Source organism: Dendrobates tinctorius, unplaced genomic scaffold, assembly GCF_039654945.1.
Source record: "Dendrobates tinctorius isolate UK_male_01 unplaced genomic scaffold, ASM3965494v1 ptg000022l, whole genome shotgun sequence".
Lineage (NCBI taxonomy): Eukaryota > Metazoa > Chordata > Amphibia > Anura > Dendrobatidae > Dendrobates > Dendrobates tinctorius.
Window position 1 is genome coordinate 4490581 of NW_027361690.1, and position 20500 is coordinate 4511080.

Here is a 20500-nt window from a genome sequence, read left to right on the forward strand (position 1 = left end):
ATGTCCATAAAATAACTCATATAAGGTTAAAAATGTTATATCATAATATGGCCTTGTAGGGTTCGGGCAGATTCTCAGGATGCAGTGACGAGACACAAGACAGGGTATGACTTGTGTAATCAACATTTATAAACTGGCGCCACTTAGGCTATGCTGAACAGGCAAAAGAAGGGATAACACCAATCTGTCCTCGCAGCAACTCAATAAAATAAACAATACTTTTCTAAGTAGCGGGAAGTACCCGGCTAGTCCGGGTGACAAAGACCGAAATATGGCCAAACTATGGTACTTATTGCTATAGAGTCCACTTATCCTTCCTTGCATCACTCGGGATCGCCGATGCGGCCTCTTTGAGATCGTTGATGCGGCTGTCTTGACGACTCGATATTCCGGGAAGACTTGGGCGCAACAGGCTCTGAAGAAGCGGTGCTGGTGGGGCGCAACAGGCCCTGAAGAAGCAATGCCGGTGGGGCGCAACAGGCTCTGAAGAAACAATGCCAGTGAGGCGTAACAGGCCCTGAAGAAACGATGCCGATGTGGCGCAACAGTGTCATGATCTCAGTGCGGGTTTGACTCGCACACGTGGGGTTAATGTCTGGAACCAGTGCTGATGACTGGCATTTCTGAGCTTAAAGGTTGTGATCCCAGTGCAGGCTTACCTCCACCCCTGGGGCTATGATTGTGGCCTCTCCCTGGTTCGGGGAGAGGCTTCTTATAGCCTCAGGACGCTCCCATCCCCGTGAGTTATACTTTCGCCCTTGGCATTGTGTGGTGACCCCTGAGTGTGTTTGTGCTGTGTTCTGGTTGCTTGATTCTCTGTGTACGACTCAGTCTGTTCTCTGGATATTGCTTTGGATTCTGCTTGGTACCTTCTATGTCTGTTTGGTTTTGACTTCTGCTTGACCCTGACTATCCGTCCTGTGTCATCCCTTGTACTTTAATGATTTCTCTGTGTATGACCTCCATTTTGCCTGACTCTGAGTATTTCTGCATAGTGTCCTGCCATCTCTGGATGCTAAGCCCCGCCCCCTTGCAGTCACATGACCGTAGGTCCTGTGACTGCTTGCTAAACTTCAGCGTCCACAGGTCCTGTGTATCTGTACTTTCCGGCTGTACCTGACCTCGGGCCCCCCTACAGTGCGGGTGAGTCCCTGCTCAGCGGAGGCTGCACACCGGCGCTGACAGGATCCTGACAAACAGGCCCTGAAGAAACGATGCCGGTGGGGCGCAACAGACCCTGAAGAAACGATGCCGGTGGGGCGCGGTAATGACGCAGTTCCCCTAAATGTCCAGCGGCCGTCCTCCGCTAAGGGTCCCTCCGTAGCCGGGACAAGGGCCTCTAATGTCGCCTATGGCGAGGTGGCGTCTCCTGAGGCTAGTAATGACAGAGTCGCCGCGGTGGAAGAAGGCCGGGGGGCAGTGTCCAAGCCTCTGTGGCCGTTTTATGCGTAGCCGCAGCCGCGACCTGAGGTAAGGGATCTGTCTCACAAGGGCGGGGGACGGCGGGCGTGGCTCTCTGTGAACGTGGGCGGGAAGTGGCCTTCGGTAAAAGTCTCTCATGTCTCACTTGTCGGTGAGTGCGCAGTATCCTCCTCACAGGCCCCTGTCCGTGTCCCCTCAAATCACCTGGCTTCCTGCCTCCTGTCACACTCTCTCCCAACTGCCACTTGAGCGCTTCCCCTGCTCCTTTTGTCCTCACCCCGCCCCCTGTTGCCCTGACAACTCCAGTCATGTCTCTCCCTTTACTGTTCTCCCTGTATTGTTCCCTCAGGAACCCTGATGGCGGTCCCCTGGGTACCGGCCCAGTCACTGTCTCGGAGTCCTCCTCCCCACAGCCTCTTAATTCTTACTAAACTATTTTGGCCTTTTGTATTTTATATCACTACAGAAATACAGATTTGTATTGTAGTTATATATTCATCAATATTTCTGTCTTTTGCTATTAGTCACATATTCGCTCAGAGAATTATTGCAAAATATCATTTAATATGACTCACACTCGGCAGGAATGCCAGTGCATCTGTCAGTATTTGCCAAAGGTGGTGATTTTTTTTCCTACTGGATCATTCATAAATATAAAATTATGTGTCAGATCACTATACTTTAGAAGCACAAATAAATCTCTCCTGGGGCAGACATCAGTAACTTTAGAATGACAATAGCAATTTAAAACTACAGTATTTCACTGTAGATAATTTTACCAGTTCAGCTTTTGGAGACGTTGTGGTTCAGCTTAATAATGGGCAGAACATGGAAACAGAATGCAAGTATTTACGGTACTCAAAGAAACATGTCTGAACAGCTGGCAGGTCCACTTTAAAAGGGTTTTATGGTTTCATGAAAAAATGGGCAAAGCTAAAAAAATTAGAATTACTTTCCTAATGAAGCCCAGACCAGTGTAGCACAACTTCTGCATTGGTCTTTGCTTTTAACGCTGCAATAGTGGGGTCAGCCGAATACTGGGCTCAATTGGAATGCTGAGGTAGAAGCAAGTGAACACTGAACAAAAGTCTTTTTTGTGTCTACTATGCAGGGAGACTTCTGCTTTTCATGATACAGCATATATTAGCTATTAAGGGCACATTTTGTCTTTGTAGAGGTCCCAACATGGCAAAGGGAGACTTATAGGTTGTGCAATACTCCGCTAGGAATTGAAATATACAAATAGCCTCTTCTGAGAGGAAGAGAACAGGGTATGTAGTTCAACCTATAGGAGGTAGCAAATCTAAAAGTCAATATTCACCCTTTAAAGGGCCTTTCCACAAGACTTAAAGCAGGATGCCAAATCAGAAACCCTATTTGATACGTTTTGGTATTTTGTGTCCTCAACAATGTAGAGCAGGAGAACTGTTTGGTTGAATGAAAGGCCTCTGACAAGTGGTATAAGGGGTTAAGTTTCTCCTTGTGGAGAGCAACATAGGGAGACTTATACAAACAGGACTTTTAGGATTGCTACATCCAATTCCTCTTTGAAGAGCCTATTTTATATTAAATCTAATGGCCTATGAGTCTCCCAAAACTAGGCAATTTTAGTGTTTATGCCACCTGTCAAAGATTTCTCCCCCCTCCAGGTAGTTCTACTTTGTACTGGTGAGGGACAAATGCCTTGAAACATTGAAACATGTGTATGCAACTGGAGCTTCTGGTTTGGATTCCTATTCCAGATCACACAGCATATGTTGAATCTAAAGGGCCTTTTACACATAGCGAGATTGCTAGCAATATGAAGAGTAATTTACATTCTACATACATTTTCACAAATGTTTTGGGCCAAAAACTTTGGTGCATTTGTAAGCTACTTTTAGAATTAACCCTTTTATTGGACACAAAGTATTGAAGTGGAATTAAAAATTATTTAAAATAGTTATAAAATTTGGTGTACATTGTTGACTCCATCTTTTTTCTTTATAACTTTTTACTCTTGGAGGAGAGGTGGACAATTTCAGCAGTAGACGAAAATCGACAGTCCTGAGTTAAATGACTGTATCTCTTAATGGCACCACAATTTCACTCTAGTTTAAATTCTCTTTTGTAATATTACTATTGCTGTAGCATTTGTAGCTGTTTTATAGAAATTTTCTCATTAATTGTAGGTCAAGCTCATGATGAAGAGTACTACCCAGGCGGTGGCATTATGGGGAAATCGGGCTCCTGCTCACAGTGTAACCACCATGATGATAACAGATGATCAGAAAACAATTGTCACTGGAAGCCTCGAGGGACAGATATGTCTTTGGCATTTGTCAATGGAAATGGAGGTTTGTAAATTAAAGTTTTTTAAGTGGTTCATGTCTAAATATAGTATAGTAACAAACCCAAAATGTATAAGATTCTTATCATAGGGAAAATCTTCTGACTACTGGTGATCGACCACTGGGATCCCCAGTGATCTCGAGAATAGGGCTCTAGATCCAAAGAACAATACTTTCCAGAGCCTCCACTCAAATGGAGTGGATGTATACATGCTCAGCCTATACATCATTCTTTGTGAGAAAGAATTGAGGAACACACTCAGCTTTCACCAGCAGTTTCATAGACAATAAATGGAGCAGAGGCTGAGTATACACAATATTCAAGATGGGGCTATGCAGATCCCTGTTTTTGGAGTTCTAGAATCCCACTGTTGGATCGCTAGTGGTCTGAAAGCACAATTATATTGGATTAATAAATGTTTTTATGGAAATGCCATGAAAAATCTAGCCTTTTAGGTTGATGTTAACCTATAGTAAAAATGTAGCCATGCATGACAAATCTATAGTCAACATGTCAGGTGTTCACCATAAACCTGCCACTATTTGTGCATTGTGGGCTGCAGGAAAAGTTATTTGGAGACACTGGATATGTTGACTGTACATTTGCCTTGTATTAGTCACACTTTCAATTTTGACAGTGAGCAGCTTGAACTGCTAAAACTACAGTGCACACATGCGGATGGTACCGTATTAAAAATCAAAACCACTTTGCATTATATCCTCAGCAAAAATGCCCCACTCTTCATCACTCAATGCTTTACTATTCAGTATATTTTGTTAAAACTTACATCAATACATGCATATGGTTAATAATATGCACAAAGACATAAAACCTGATCATAGTATATTACATAATGCTGAGCCTGGTAGGAATATGTACAAGTTGAAACTGAAGCAAAAAGTAATGTACTCTTTTTTATCAATATCCTAAAAACATACAGTTGTTTAAATATCTTACATTGGTAAGTCATAAAGCAGTGACCTATATACTCGTTTGTCATAGAGATATTTGCTGCATAGTTTACTTATTGATTAGTCCGAATACATAGAAATACTAGTTTTTTGATTTGGACACTGTTTGCAATTTTGGAAACCTCATATTAATAAATAATAGTTTCCTATTAGAATTCTGTCTGGCATCAGTGATCTGGAATTCTTTGCTATTAATGCCTTGGTTTGACCAGCAGAATTATAATTATTTGAGAGTACTGACTGACTCCGGCTGATATGAGAGAATCAGCCATTGAGGAGTATAATTTTATGGTTCACATCTCTTAAATCAGGAGTATCTGGCCCAATGGACCTCGAAGGCTGAAAGTTTGTCTTATTGTAGATGAGGGTAACACTGGTAATATTATACAGAGCGACCAACCAATCAGTTCTGCACCCTAAATGTGCACAGTTCTGTCGTGTTGTATAATTTTTCTTAATTTTTTTAGGTTACATCTAAAGCAATTCTGTTTGGCCATACTGCTGCTGTTACATGCTTAGCGAGAGCTCGAGATTTTGAAAAACAACCTTATGTGGTTAGTGGTTCAGAAAATGGGTAAGTACAGGGCTATTTTATGCCCCCCAAAATTATGTTAGTTAAATGTAGAAAAGTAGAGAAATAATATTTTAAGCACTAAAGTGATTTACAGTATAAGTGATTATTCAAGTTTACCAAAAAATATTAAATTGAAAAAACAAGATTTTTTGCTGCATTTTCAAAAATATTTATGGCTTTATATTATGTATTCAAGTAGAGCTTTAGTAAATTCAGGGTGAGTGGCAACTGAGAGGTACCACTTTCATAAAATCTTGGTTCCTGGCTGCAGTTTGTTTTTAAAAATAAACGGTTCTTTTCTCACCGTGTCTGGGTCCAGTACTGAGTCTTTGGTGTTGCTCCCGATTTTGCATACTGGCTGTGGCGCTAACATCATGTCAGTGAGCTCAGTAGCTTTGAGGAACATGTTCTGTTTAGATGGAAAGAGCAGCTGAGCTCATGATTAAGGGTGCTGAGTGCACCAGAAATGTATAAATGTCCCAGTCTATGGACCAATGATGGATGTGGAGATATTTTAATCATTTGTTGAGTTGGACTTCTATCACATTCTGATCATCATTGTTGGTGGCAGTGATGTTCGTTCCATGCGCCAGAGGGACTAGGCAACTGCGGTGAGCTGGCTTTTTTCCTTTATACAGTTAGGCCTGGAGCCAATACCGGATGCTGGGAGCCAGATAACAAACTGAAGCCAGGGACCAAGATTTTCTGAAATGGGGCAAACCTTTTAAATTTTTAAAGACAATGTAGGAAATTCAAAATGTGGCAAAGCGAAGAACATGGTGTGCATTGTACCAAAATTATTAGCTGTACAAACGAATGTAATTTTAAAAGCTCAGGAACCTGAACTGGAAATACAATATATCTCAACTTAACCTTATAGAAACTTACAATAACATTTTAGGCTGTAACTTTAATTGAAATTTCCAGAATATCTATTAACCTGCCAGGAAGGATTAGTAAGGAGCAACATTCTTTACTTTACATATATTTCAAATATACCATGAATCTTAAATGTAGCATATCTATTCTACCAGTGCTATCTGTAGCCTGGCATGCACTCATGACTGAAAGTGATAGCAGCCTTGAAATTATTCCAGAAAATTAACTCTTTTCCATAGAAAATTATTGCAATTACACGTTTTGCTATACACATGCTTATTTCCTTTGTGTGTATTGGAACAACACAAAAGAATGTAAAATTGTACAAAATTTCACACCAAACCTCAAAAATGGTCCAGACAAAATTGTTGTCACCCTCAACTTAACATTTGGTCATAAACCATTGGAATAAATAACTGCAATCAATCGCTTCCTCCAGTCCCTTTCCCCTGCTGTCACAACTCACCTAACAAAAATATTCAAACTCTCTCTCTCTTCTACGGTAGTATCTTTCCCTCCTCATTTATCAGATAACTTTCTTCTCGACCCTCTACAATCTGGTTTCTGCACTTTACATTCTACTGAAACTGCCCTTACTAAAGTCTCTAATGATCTACTATCAGCTAAATCTAATGGTTACTACTCCATGCTAATTCTATTGGTTCTCTCTGCAGCATTCGACACTGTGGATCATCAGCTCCTCCTCTCTATGCTCTACTCCATCGGCCTCAAGGACACCATTTTCTCCGGGTTCTCCTCCTATCTCACTGACCGCTCTTTCACTGTATACTTTGCTGGCTCCTCCTTCTCTCGTCTTCCACTTACTGTTAAGGTTCCTCAAGGATCGGTTCTAGGCCCACTTCTCTTCTCTTTGTATACTGCCCCTATTGGCCAAACAATCAGTAAATTTGGTTTCCGGTACCATCTCTATGCTGATGACACCCAATTATACACTTCTTCTCCTGACATCATGCCTGCCTTGTTAGAAAACACCAGTGATTGTCTTACCGCTGTCTCTAACATCATGTCCTCCCTCTATCTGAAACTGAACCTGTCAAAAACTGAACTCCTTGTGTTTCCTCCCTCTACTAACGTACCTATGCCTGATATTGCCATTTCTGCGTGTAGTTCCACCATTACTCTCCAGCAACATGCCCGCTGTCTTTGGGTCATACTTGATTCCGAGCTTTCATTCACCCCCCACATCCGATCACTGGCCCACTCTTGTTATCTGCACCTCAAAAATATTTCTAGAGTTCGTCCCTTTCTTACTTTCTACTCTGCAAAAACTTACTGCTTCTCTTATTCATTCTTGTCTGGACTATTGTACCTCTCTACTAATCGGTCTCCTTCTTACCAAACTCTTCCCTCTCCAATCTGTCTTGAATGCTGCAGCCAGGATCATATTCCTCACCAATCGTTACACTGATGCCTCTACCTTGTGCCAGTCGTTATACTGGTTACCCATCCACTCCAGAATCCAGTACAAACTTATTACCCTCATCCACAAAGCACTCCATGGCTCAGCACCACTATACATCTCCTCCCTCATCTTAGTCTAGCACTCTACCCATGCCCTCCATTCTGCTGATGACCTGAGGTTAACATCCTCAATAATCAGAACCTCCCACTCCCCTCTCCAAGACTTTTCATGTGCTGCGACAATTCTTTGTAATGCACTACCCAGGTTAATATGATTAATCCCCAGTCCCCACAGTTTTAAGCGTGCCTCAAAAACGCATATGTTGAGTCTGGCCTACCGCCTCAACGCATTAACCTAACTACCCCTGTGTTGCCAATTCAAAATTTTTACCATAACCAGATTCCTCACATCATGTTCTCACATGCTTTATACATTTAATAGCCCTCTGTGTCTGTATTGTTACATACTTAGGCTGATAACCAGTTCATGCAGCATTACGCAAACACCCAATTCTTACAATTTGGCTGGTCCGAAGAATGAAAACAATTGTTACCATCTACCTTTTTTGTCTCCCCTTTTCTGCATAGATTGTAAGCTTGCGAGCAAAGCCCTCATTCCTCTTGGTATCTGTTTTGATCTATGTGTTTATTGTTATGCTGTAATGTCTATTGTCTGTACAAGACCCCTCTAAAATGTAAAGTGCTGCGGAATATCTCGGTGCTATAGAAATAAAATTATTATTATTATAACCATCAACAAGCATCATACACCTCTCAACTGAAATTTTGGGCCACTCTTCTTTGGCAAACTGCTCTAGGGTGCCTTCTCCCAACAGCAATTTTAAAATCTCTCCACAGGTGTTCAATCAGGTTTAGATCTGGACTCATTACTTTCCACCTCTGAGCTGCCCAGAGCTTTATTTCCATCCATTTCTGGGTGCTTCCTGAAGTGTGTTTGGGGTCATTGTCATGCTTTAAGACCCATGACATAGGATGCAAACCCAGCTTTCTGACACTGGGCATGACATTGCGACCCAAAATCCTTTGGTAATCTTCAGACTTCCTGATGCCTTGCACATAGTCAAGGCACGCAGTGCCAGAGGCAGCAAAGCAACCCTAAAACATCTTTGAACCTGTACCATATTTGACTATAAGTACTGTATTCTCATTCCCGTTTTTGGTAAACAGTTAAATGATGTGCTTTACCAAAAAGCAGCAGTGGAGTCCTCCTGGGTCTCCTGCCATAGCATTTCCGTTCATTCAAATGTCAATGTATAGTTTGAGCTGACACTGATGCACCAGAGCCTGGATGGCAGCTTAAATTTCTTTGGAATTTCACTGGGGCTGCTTATCCACTATACAGACTATCATTCGCTGCAACTAGTGATGGGTGAGCCTGCTCACTACTGCTCGATACTCGATCAAGCATTTAGGTGCTCGGTCGAGTATTGTGCAGTGCCAAGTACCTCATTTTAATTTGAGCTGCAGCACTGAAACCTGGAAAATATTCTTTCTCTTTCTATCTATACATCTCTCTCTTTCACTTCATCTCTCTTTCAGGCTAAGTGCACACGTACCGGAACTCTCGCGGAAATTACCGCGAGAATTCCGGAATTCCATTCCGCGGGAAAATCGCATTTTAAATTCCTGCGATTTTCCCGCGGAAAAACTAGCATTTTGCAAGCGTATTTAGTTTGCAAAATGCTAGCGTTTTCCAAGTGATCTGTAGCATCGCTTGGAGAACTGATTGACAGGTTGGTCACACTCGTCAAACATAGTGTTTGACGAGTGTGACCAACTTTTTACTACTGAGGCTGCCTATGCGGCATCAGTAGTAAAAGATAGAATGTAAAAAAAAATAAAAAATAGTGTTATTCTCACCTTCCGGCATCCCACGCATCCGTTCCCAGTAATCCTTTGCGAAAATGCTCACGATGACGTCAGTTCTCGCGGGATCGCAATGTCTCGCGGTGATTCGCGATGACGTGGCGCGAATGACCGCGAGACTTCACGATCCCGCGAGAATGGACGCCATCGCGGGCATTTTCGCAAAGGCTTACTGGGACCGGGAGCGTGGAGAGAGGCGGGAATGCTGGGCGGGACGCCGGAAGGTGAGAATAACAATATTTTTTATTTTAAATTCTATTTTTTACAGGGATATGGTACCCAAAGCCCGGAGGACAGTCTCCTCTCCTCCGGACCGTGGGTACCATCCGCAAATGTTCTGCTTACTTTCCGCATGGTGTGCACAGCCACATGCGGGAAGTAAGCGGAACAATGCATTCCTATGGGTGCGGGATCGCCGCGATTCCGCAAATTAATGAGCATGCTGCGTTTTTTACCGCGAAGCGATTCCGCCGCGGTAAAAACCGCAGCATTAGCACAGCATTGCGGAATCCCATAGGAATGCATGGGATGCTTATTTTTCGCGTTTTCGTGGCAAAATCGCGCTGTTAAAACCGCCGCGGAAACGCGAAAAAAACGCAACGTGTGAACTCAGCCTTACTCTATCGCTTCATCTCTTACTTGCGCGTTGCGCGCTTCATCTCTCTCGCTTCATCTCTTTCTGTCTCTCTCACTTCATCTCTCTCCTGCCCCTTTGAGTACAGTTTTCTCAGAAAAATACTCGACTGCTTTATTGACGTACATTATGCTTTGTACTCAAGTTGAGTACCCATGCAGTCTGAAATACTTGATTCAAGTACAGAGCACAAGAGCAGTTTACTACTCGCTCATCACTAGTTGCAACCTTTAATTTTTCTCTGCCATCCATGTCAAGGGAGATTAGCTTTAGTGCCATGAGTTGTAGAATTCTTGATTATGTTGTGCACCATGGACAAAGGCATATCAAGATCTCTGGAGATGGATTTGTAACCCTGAGATTGTTGATATTTTTCAACAATTTTGGTTCTCAATTCTTCAGGCGGTTCTCTTCTTCTCTTTCTGTTTTCCATGCTTATTGTGGCGCAGACAGGCACAATGCAAAGATGGAGTCAAGTTCTCTCCTTTTTATCTGGTTTCAGATGTAATTTTCATATTGCCACAGGTGAGTTTGAACAAGCATCACATACTTGAAACTAAATTGTTTAATTTTATCCACATTTTTGGAACGGTGCCAACAATTTTGTACAGTCCATTTTTGGGGTTTTGTGTGAAACTGTGTCCAATTTGCTTTTTTCTCCTTTGTTTTTCTGGGTTGTTCCAATACACACAAAGGAAATAAGCATGTGTCTAACAAGACGTGTAATTGCAATAATTTTCTGGGAGAAATACTTTGTTTTCTGGAACAATGTCAAGGGTGTCAACACTTTGGGCCATGACTGTATATCATAGATTCCAAATAAGGCCAGGTTCACACGTTCAGTATTTGGTTAGTATTTTGCATCAGTATTTGTAAGCCAAAACCAGGAGTGGATGAAAACTACAGAAGTGGTGACATGTTCCTCTTATACTTTTCCTCTGATTGTTCCTCTCCTGGTTTTGACTTAGAATTACGGATTTAAAATGCTGACTAAATACTGAACATAAGAACATGGCCTTAAAGTGAAATTTGTCAACGGTTTCATGGTGCCAGAAACCTGAGGAGCATGAATTAGAGACGTCTCCATTATTGAAACCATGCATATTTCACTCTCAAAAATGCTGTGGTGTTTTAGGTAAAACATAATTTAAAATGGTGGTTGAGGATGATGCAGCTACAATAATTAGTCTAAGAAACAGGTCTCTTGACTTACCCGTACATTTTCACATACGGATAAACCTTTGCTTTTTTTGCTTTTCTTTTTATTACCAAAGGTGTCTAAGGGCTCATACAGAAAACCATATTTTTAGTCTGAATGCGATCCAACAAAACATCAGATCGCACTCAGACCAATGTTATTCTATGGGGCTGTGCACATATCAGATTTTTGGCTTGGACCACGCCAGTCGAAGGAAAAAAATGCTGCATGCCCGAGTTGGATCCAATATTTGGTTCACACTTGGCTATACAAGTTAATGAGTTGGTGGAAGCCATCAGACTGCACTCTGATGACAACTCCACGATTTCCACGGACTGATAGCACGGATAAGATGGAGAATTTATTCTTCTCATCTGAGAGAATCGGATCTCACTTTGCTGACACTCTGATCAGAGTGTGATCAGAATGTCATTAGCGTAATCGTCTGGATTCTCTCGGATGAGCGTATACACTGTCGTTTGCATCAGACTTAATGAGTGTATTGTAGAGAAGCTGCCAGGGATCTGCCTCTGGGACTAGTCATCTTAACTACATCAAAGATCAGGAAAGATCTTTGAACAAATTATTAAACAACATGTATGTCAGTACCTGGATAAGAATGAAGTGATTAAACAGAGTCAGCATGGGTTTGTAACTAATAAGTCATGTCAGACTAACTTAATTTCCTTCTATGACGGAATCACTGAATGGGTGGATCAAGGAAATGCTGTAGATATAGTATATCTTGACTTCAGCAAAGCATTTGACAAAGTATCTCATACAATCCTTATTGAAAAAATGACTAAGTATGGAATGGACAAGGCAACTGTAAGGATTCATAGCTGGCTTAGTGATTGGACCCAAAGTGTGGTCGTAAATGGCTGCACATCCAGTTGGAAGAATGTCTCAAGTGGGGTACCACAGGGCTCTGTCCTGGGCCCTGTATTGTTCCACATCTTTATCAACGATTTAGATGAAGGAATTGAGGGTAAACTGATTAAATTTGCTGATGACACAAAGCTAGGAGGGATAGCTAATACTAGAGAAGAGAGAGAGAGGATTCAAAAAGATATAAATAAACTGGAGCAGTGGGCAGCAACTAACAGAATGGTTTTTAACAGGGAAAAATGCAAAGTACTACATCTGGGCAATACAAATGAAAAAAGCATATACAGAATGGGAGGAATAGGGCTAAGCAACAGCACATGTGAAAAAGACTTGGGTATACTAATAGATCACAGACTGAATATGAGTCAACAGTGTGATGCAGCAGCAAAAAAGGCAAATGCAATTCTAGGATGTATTAACAGAAGCATACAGTCTAGATCACGTGAAGTCATTATTGCCCTCTACTCCTCTTTGGTCAGACCTAGTGTTGAGCATTCCGATACCGCAAGTATTGGGTATCGGCCGATACTTGCTGTATCGGAATTCCGATACCGACTTCCGATATTTTTTCAATATCGGAAGTCGGCATCGGAATCAGAAGTTCAAAGTTGATTGACAGCCTGACGTCATCATGATGCGCGGTGTGTGCGCATCATGATGCGCCGTCATTTCGGGCCTTCCGGGGGTCTCTGCCGGCCTGCCGGGGGGCTGTGCCGGCCTGCCGGGGGGCTGTGTGGACTGCCCGGGGTCTGTACCGGCCTGCCGGGGGGCTGTGCCGGCCTGCCGGTGGTCTGTGCACCCTGTGGGGGTCTGTACCGGCCTGCCGGGGGGCTCTGCCGGCCTGCCGGGGGGCTGTGACTACAAGTCCCATCGGGTGATGCCTGCTACCATGACAGTGATTGACACATTAGCCAATGATGGGACAGTAGTAGTCCCATCATCCGGCTAATGTGTTAAATGTTAAAAAAAAAAAAAAAAAAAAAAAATACTACATACATACTACATGCATGCTACATACATACTACATGCTACATACATACTACATACATACTACATGCATGCTACATACATACTACATGCTACATACATACTACATATATACTACATGCATGCAACATACATACTACATGCTACATACTTACTACATACAGTGGGGAAAAAAAGTATTTAGTCATTCAGCAATAGTGCAAGTTCCACCACTTAAAAAGATGAGAGGCGTCTGTAATTTACATCATAGGTAGACCTCAACTATGGGAGACAAACTGAGAAAAAAAAAATCCAGAAAATCACATTGTCTGTTTTTTTTTCATTTTATTTGCATATTATGGTGGAAAATAAGTATTTGGTCAGAAACAAAATTTCATCTCAATACTTTGTGATATATCCTTTGTTGGCAATGACAGAGGTCAAACGTTTTCTGTAAGTCTTCACAAGGTTGCCACACACTGTTGTTGGTATGTTGGCCCATTCCTCCATGCAGATCTCCTCTAGAGCAGTGATGTTTTTGGCTTTTCGCTTGGCAACACGGACTTTCAACTCCCTCCAAAGGTTTTCTATAGGGTTGAGATCTGGAGACTGGCTAGGCCACTCCAGGACCTTGAAATGCTTCTTACGAAGCCACTCCTTCGTTGCCCTGGCGGTGTGCTTTGGATCATTGTCATGTTGAAAGACCCAGCCACGTTTCATCTTCAATGCCCTTGCTGATGGAAGGAGGTTTGCACTCAAAATCTCACGATACGTGGCCCCATTCATTCTTTCATGTACCCGGATCAGTCGTCCTGGCCCCTTTGCAGAGAAACAGCCCCAAAGCATGATGTTTCCACCACCATGCTTTACAGTAGGTATGGTGTTTGATGGATGCAACTCAGTATTCTTTTTCCTCCAAACACGACAAGTTGTGTTTCTACCAAACAGTTCCAGTTTGGTTTCATCAGACCATAGGACATTCTCCCAAAACTCCTCTGGATCATCCAAATGCTCTCTAGCAAACTTCAGACGGGCCCGGACATGTACAGGCTTAAGCAGTGGGACACGTCTGGCACTGCAGGATCTGAGTCCATGGTGGCGTAGTGTGTTACTTATGGTAGGCCTTGTTACATTGGTCCCAGCTCTCTGCAGTTCATTCACTAGGTCCCCCAGCGTGGTTCTGGGATTTTTGCTCACCGTTCTTGTGATCATTCTGACCCCACGGGGTGGGATTTTGCGTGGAGCACCAGATCGAGGGAGATTATCAGTGGTCTTGTATGTCTTCCATTTTCTAATTATTGCTCCCACAGTTGATTTCTTCACTTCAAGCTGGTTGGCTATTGCAGATTCAGTCTTCCCAGCCTGGTGCAGGGCTACAATTTTGTTTCTGGTGTCCTTTGACAGCTCTTTGGTCTTCACCATTGTGGAGTTTGGAGTCAGACTGTTTGAGGGTGTGCACAGGTGTCTCTTTATACTGATAACAAGTTTAAACAGGTGCCATTACTACAGGTAATGAGTGGAGGAAAGAGGAGACTCTTAAAGAAGAAGTTACAGGTCTGTGAGAGCCAGAAATCTTGATTGCTTGTTTCTGACCAAATACTTATTTTCCACCATAATATGCAAATAAATGAAAAAAAAACAGACAATGTGATTTTCTGGATTTTTTTTTCTCAGTTTGTCTCCCATAGTTGAGGTCTACCTATGATGTAAATTACAGACGCCTCTCATCTTTTTAAGTGGTGGAACTTGCACTATTGCTGACTGACTAAATACTTTTTTTCCCCACTGTATATACTACATACATACTACATACATACTACATGCATGCTACATACATACTACATGCTACATACATACTACATATATACTACATGCATGCTACATACATACTACATGCTACATACATACTACATATATACTACATACATACTACATACGTACTACATGCATGCTACATACATACTACATGCTACATACATACTACATATATACTACATGCATGCTACATACATACTACATGCTACATACATACTACATATATACTACATACATACTACATACATACTACATGCATGCTACATACATACTACATGCTACATACATACTACATATATACTACATGCATGCTACATACATGCTACATACATACTACATATATACTACATGCATGCTACATACATACTGCATGCTACATGCATGCTACATACATACTACATACATACTACATGCTACATACATACCACATATATACTACATACATACTACATACAATACATTCATACAATACATACATAGACATACAGTACATATAACATAGAGTAACATACTTACCAATACTTGTCACATTGTTCCCCGAAGCCATTGTCTTTTACGGAATAAATATTAACATAACAAACCACAAAAATACTCACCCACGATCCGAAGCAGTCCACGAGTGTGTCCCACGACGATCTTGGGTAGAGAACTGCAGCATCAGCTGTTGCTGCCGTTCTCTACGGGCTGCAGGAATCCAATGACGGAAGGTAGGTATCCTTCCGCACTGTATTCCTCCGCCACTTAAAAAAAAAAAAAGTCCCTAGTCTCACTTTATGCCATTGCTGTGTGGGAAATTCCCACGCAGCAATGGCATAAAGTGAGACTAGGGACTTTTTTTTTTTTTAAGTGGCGGAGGAATACAGTGCGGAAGGATACCTACCTTCCGTCATTGGATTCCTGCAGCCCGTAGAGAACGGCAGCAACAGCTGATGCTGCAGTTCTCTACCCAAGATCGTCATGGGACACACTCGTGGACTGCTTCGGATCGTGGGTGAGTATTTTTGTGGTTTGTTATGTTAATATTTATTCCGTAAAAGACAATGGCTTCGGGGAACAATGTGACAAGTATTGGTAAGTATGTTACTCTATGTTATATGTACTGTATGTCTATGTATGTATTGTATGAATGTATTGTATGTAGTATGTATGTAGTATATATGTGGTATGTATGTAGCATGTAGTATGTATGTAGCATGCATGTAGCATGCAGTATGTATGTAGCATGCATGTAGTATATATGTAGTATGTATGTAGCATGTAGTATGTATGTAGCATGCATGTAGTATGTATGTAGTATGTATGTAGTATGTATGTAGTATGTATGTAGTATATATGTGTTATGTATGTAGTATGTATGTAGTATATATGTGGTATGTATGTAGTATGTATGTAGTATGTATGTAGTATGTATGTAGCATGTAGTATGTATGTAGCATGCATGTAGTATGTATGTAGTATTTTTTTTTTTTTTTTTTAACATTTAACACATTAGCCGGATGATGGGACTACTACTGTCCCATCATTGGCTAATGTGTCAATCACTGTCATGGTAGCAGGCATCGCCAGATGGGACTTGTAGTCCCATCAGACGATGCTTGCACAGACCCCCGGACATCAGCACAGCCCCCCGGCAGGCCGGCACAGCCCCCCGGCAGGCCGGTACAGACCCCCACAGGGTGCACAGACCACCGGCAGGCCGGCACAGCCCCCCGGCAGGCCGGTACAGACCCCCACAGGGTGCACAGCCCCCCGGCAGGCCGGCACAGCCCCCCGGCAGGCCGGCACAGCCCACTGGAGCCTGCACAGCCCCCCTGGCAGGCCGGCACAGCCCCCCGGCAGGCCGGCACAGACCACCGGAGCCTGCACAGACCCCCTGGCAGGCCGGCACAGCCCCCGAAAGGCCCGTACAGACCCCAGAGAGGCTGTACAAGGGAAAAACAGGATTTTTCTTATTCCGATACCGGAAGTCCCATAGACTTGAATGGGACTTCCGGTATCGGAATCGGCGATACCGATACTTTTTTTTAAGATCGGCCGATCCATTCCGATCCGATACTTTGAAGTATCGGACGGTATCGCTCAACTCTAGTCAGACCTCATCTGGAATATTGTGTCCAGTTTTGGACACCACATTTTAAAAAAGACATCAACAAACTAGAGCAAGTTCAGAAAAGTGCGACCAGAATGGTGACCGGTCTGCAAACCCTGTCTTATGAGGAAAGGTTGCAGGATTTGGGAATGTTTAGTTTGCAAAAGAGAAGACTGAGAGGAGACTTAATAGCTGTCTACAAATATCTAAAGGGCTGTCACATTGTAGAAGGATCATCTTTATTCTCATTTGCACAAGGAAAGACTAGAAGCAATGGGATGAAACTGAATGGGAGGAGACACAGATTAGATATTAGAAAAAACTTTTTGGCAGTTAGAGTGATCAATGAGTGGAACAGGCTGCCACGAGAGGTGATGAGTTCTCCTTCAATAGAAGTCTTCAAACAGAGGCTGGACAGACATCTGACTGGGATGATTTAGCGAATCCTGCTTTGAGCAGGGGGTTGGACCAGATGGCCCAGGTCCCTTCCAACTCTACGATTCTATGATTCCATGATACCCTGCCGATGTTTTAAAGCATATTTAATTTAAACATACATGTAATCAATAATGTAGCTTGTCTATTTATGCCACCCTTGTTTCAGGCAGCATGAATCAGCTAATAGGTTCATAATAATTGTATACATTTTTTTTTATTAGAAATAGTATTAGAAAGCATTTATCCTAAGAAGATCTGGAACATCAGCCTTTGAGTCATTGGTAATTTTCTAATCAAAATCATAATGAAAACATAAATTATTATAAGCATTTTCTAAGGTCAACCACTTTTTTAGCCTTAAAAGCTACAGTTATACGGTAATCTCCAATCTGTAAAGTCCTAAAGCTAACACAAAATAATCCTCATGGTGGCGCTGTTTCATCTTGGGAGTAAATAATAGTCTTGGAAAATAACATAGTCACGGCATAAAACGTGTATTGTGGAGGTTCTGTGAAATAAACCAATTTCGGCAGGATGTAGTTCTGAGGAATGATACTTCTAGTGACACATTGATGAGACATAATGGCAGTATACCTACAATTCATTTTATTCCAGGCATGGCCTTAAAGTTAGTTTGATGCAAGGCAGCAGGGTGTAATTACCTAAACAAAAGGGAATATGTTCTTTATGCCATCTATTCTTAATGACCGCAACATTTTCTTCTCCAGTAATCGGTGACAAAAACGCTACGTAAATGATAAATGTTCTCTTAAATACAGTTTTTAAACTTAAAAATCTGTGTCACAGAATCGTCCCAACCAACTAAGTAGAAATGACAATGGATAACCTGAGGTTATGTCTTACAGGGAAATGTGTGTGTGGAATGTCAACACCGGCCACTGCATGGAGAATGCAAAGCTGCCATATAGGCACACGGCAATCTGCGTAAGTATTATAGATTTGTCACAAAACTGTGCTATGGAAAAAGCTTACTGATGAACTTTAACCCTTATTTCAAAAGCTGCTATTACTATCCTGAACTATTCAGATTAGAAGTCTTCAGTGATGCAGAATCCGAGCTATGTTACATTCTCTACAATATTACGTGTGGATTACTACGTAAATGCTATATACTATCTATTCATAAGCCCGATAAGCGACCTGGAGTCAAAAAAGTCCAGAACACATTCATATAAAAAAAAAGTAACAAAATTTATTACACAGAAAAATTCACAAAAACATAATAGAACAAATGTAGAAAATAGAAGGTAAAACAGAAAAAGGTGATAGCACAGGATGTCCCGAAAGTGCAATCCCACACAAGACAGTGTAGGGCATGGGTGAGTCAAAATAACCTTATAACCCTATGGACAGGACAGGGTATACCAGGAACCTAATGTCCACTATATAAGTAAATAGCCCTAGGAATAATAGATGGCATCACTCAATAGTGAGTGACCTATTAAGATGTCTCATTATTATATTAGGTACACTCTGCACAATATTAAGTGGTCTCCACAAAGTATATAAATGATACAATTTGTATTAACCCAGTGCAAAAAATATATATAAAAAAGCAAGAGAGAAACACATGAAGGAAAATGGTAATTAGGAGATTAGGTCATGGCGCGGTCATCTTACCCGTAGTGAACATAAGGATGAGTGACCTCATGGAGATCAACATCCAACACTGCGGAGACACCATCACATGTTTCTCAACGCAGTGATCTAGAGCAATGCCCCCATCCCTTATGGGAAATATGCAAAAGCATGTAAATCAACAGCCGCGGAGACACCATCACATGTTTCTCAACGCAAGCAATGACTAGCCAGGTCTTTCCCCGGGAAGGAACAACCACGGGAAGGGCAGTCTCCAATGAAGGAAACCACCTATGCCAAAACATGGTATCCATCCACAGACAGCTGTTTCGGGGTATTGCCCCTCATCAGTGTGGAGTAGGAAACTGGCTAGTAGGAGCAATGCCTAGTGAAAGGCTATGAACATAAGGATGAGTGACCTCATGGAGATCAACATCCAACACTGCGGAGACACCATCACATGTTTCTCAACGCAGTGATCTAGAGCAATGCCCCCATCCCTTATGGGAAATATGCAAAAGCATGTAAATCAACAGCCGCGGAGACACCATCACATTGCCCCTCATCAGTGTGGAGTAGGAAACTGGCTGCCCTTCCCGTGGTTGTTCCTTCCCGGGGAAAGACCTGGCTAGTCATTGCTTGCGTTGAGAAACATGTGATGGTGTCTCCGCGGCTGTTGATTTACATGCTTTTGCATATTTCCCATAAGGGATGGGGGCATTGCTCTAGATCACTGCGTTGAGAAACATGTGATGGTGTCTCCGCAGTGTTGGATGTTGATCTCCATGAGGTCACTCATCCTTATGTTCATAGCCTTTCACTAGGCATTGCTCCTACTAGCCAGTTTCCTACTCCACACTGATGAGGGGCAATACCCCGAAACAGCTGTCTGTGGATGGATACCATGTTTTGGCATAGGTGGTTTCCTTCATTGGAGACTGCCCTTCCCGTGGTTGTTCCTTCCCGGGGAAAGACCTGGCTAGTCATTGCTTGCGTTGAGAAACATGTGATGGTGTCTCCGCGGCTGTTGATTTACATGCTTTTGCATATTTCCCATAAGGGATGGGGGCATTGCTCTAGATCACTGCGTTGAGAAACATGTGATGGTGTCTCCGCAGTGTTGGATGTTGATCTCCATGAGGTCACTCATCCTTATGTTCATAGCCTTTCACTAGGCATTGCTCCTACTAGCCAGTTTCCTACTCCACACTGATGAGGGGCAATACCCCGAAACAGCTGTCTGTGGATGGATACCATGTTTTGGCATAGGTGGTTTCCTTCATTGGAGACTGCCCTTCCCGTGGTTGTTCCTTCCCGGGGAAAGACCTGGCTAGTCATTGCTTGCGTTGAGAAACATGTGATGGTGTCTCCGCGGCTGTTGATTTAC

General features: G+C 42.4%; 1 protein-coding gene across 1 annotated transcript in view; it reads left to right on the plus strand.

The window, feature by feature from the left end:
• WDR72 (WD repeat domain 72) overlaps nt 1-20500 on the plus strand; it is a 587636-nt gene that overhangs the window by 120806 nt on the left and 446330 nt on the right. Inside the window, exons 2-4 of the mRNA XM_073568404.1 lie at nt 3594-3758; nt 5192-5298; nt 18381-18459. Of these exons, the coding sequence (XP_073424505.1) occupies nt 3603-3758; nt 5192-5298; nt 18381-18459 (342 nt within the window). The 5' untranslated portion in view covers nt 3594-3602. The remainder of the gene's footprint in view (nt 1-3593; nt 3759-5191; nt 5299-18380; nt 18460-20500) is intronic.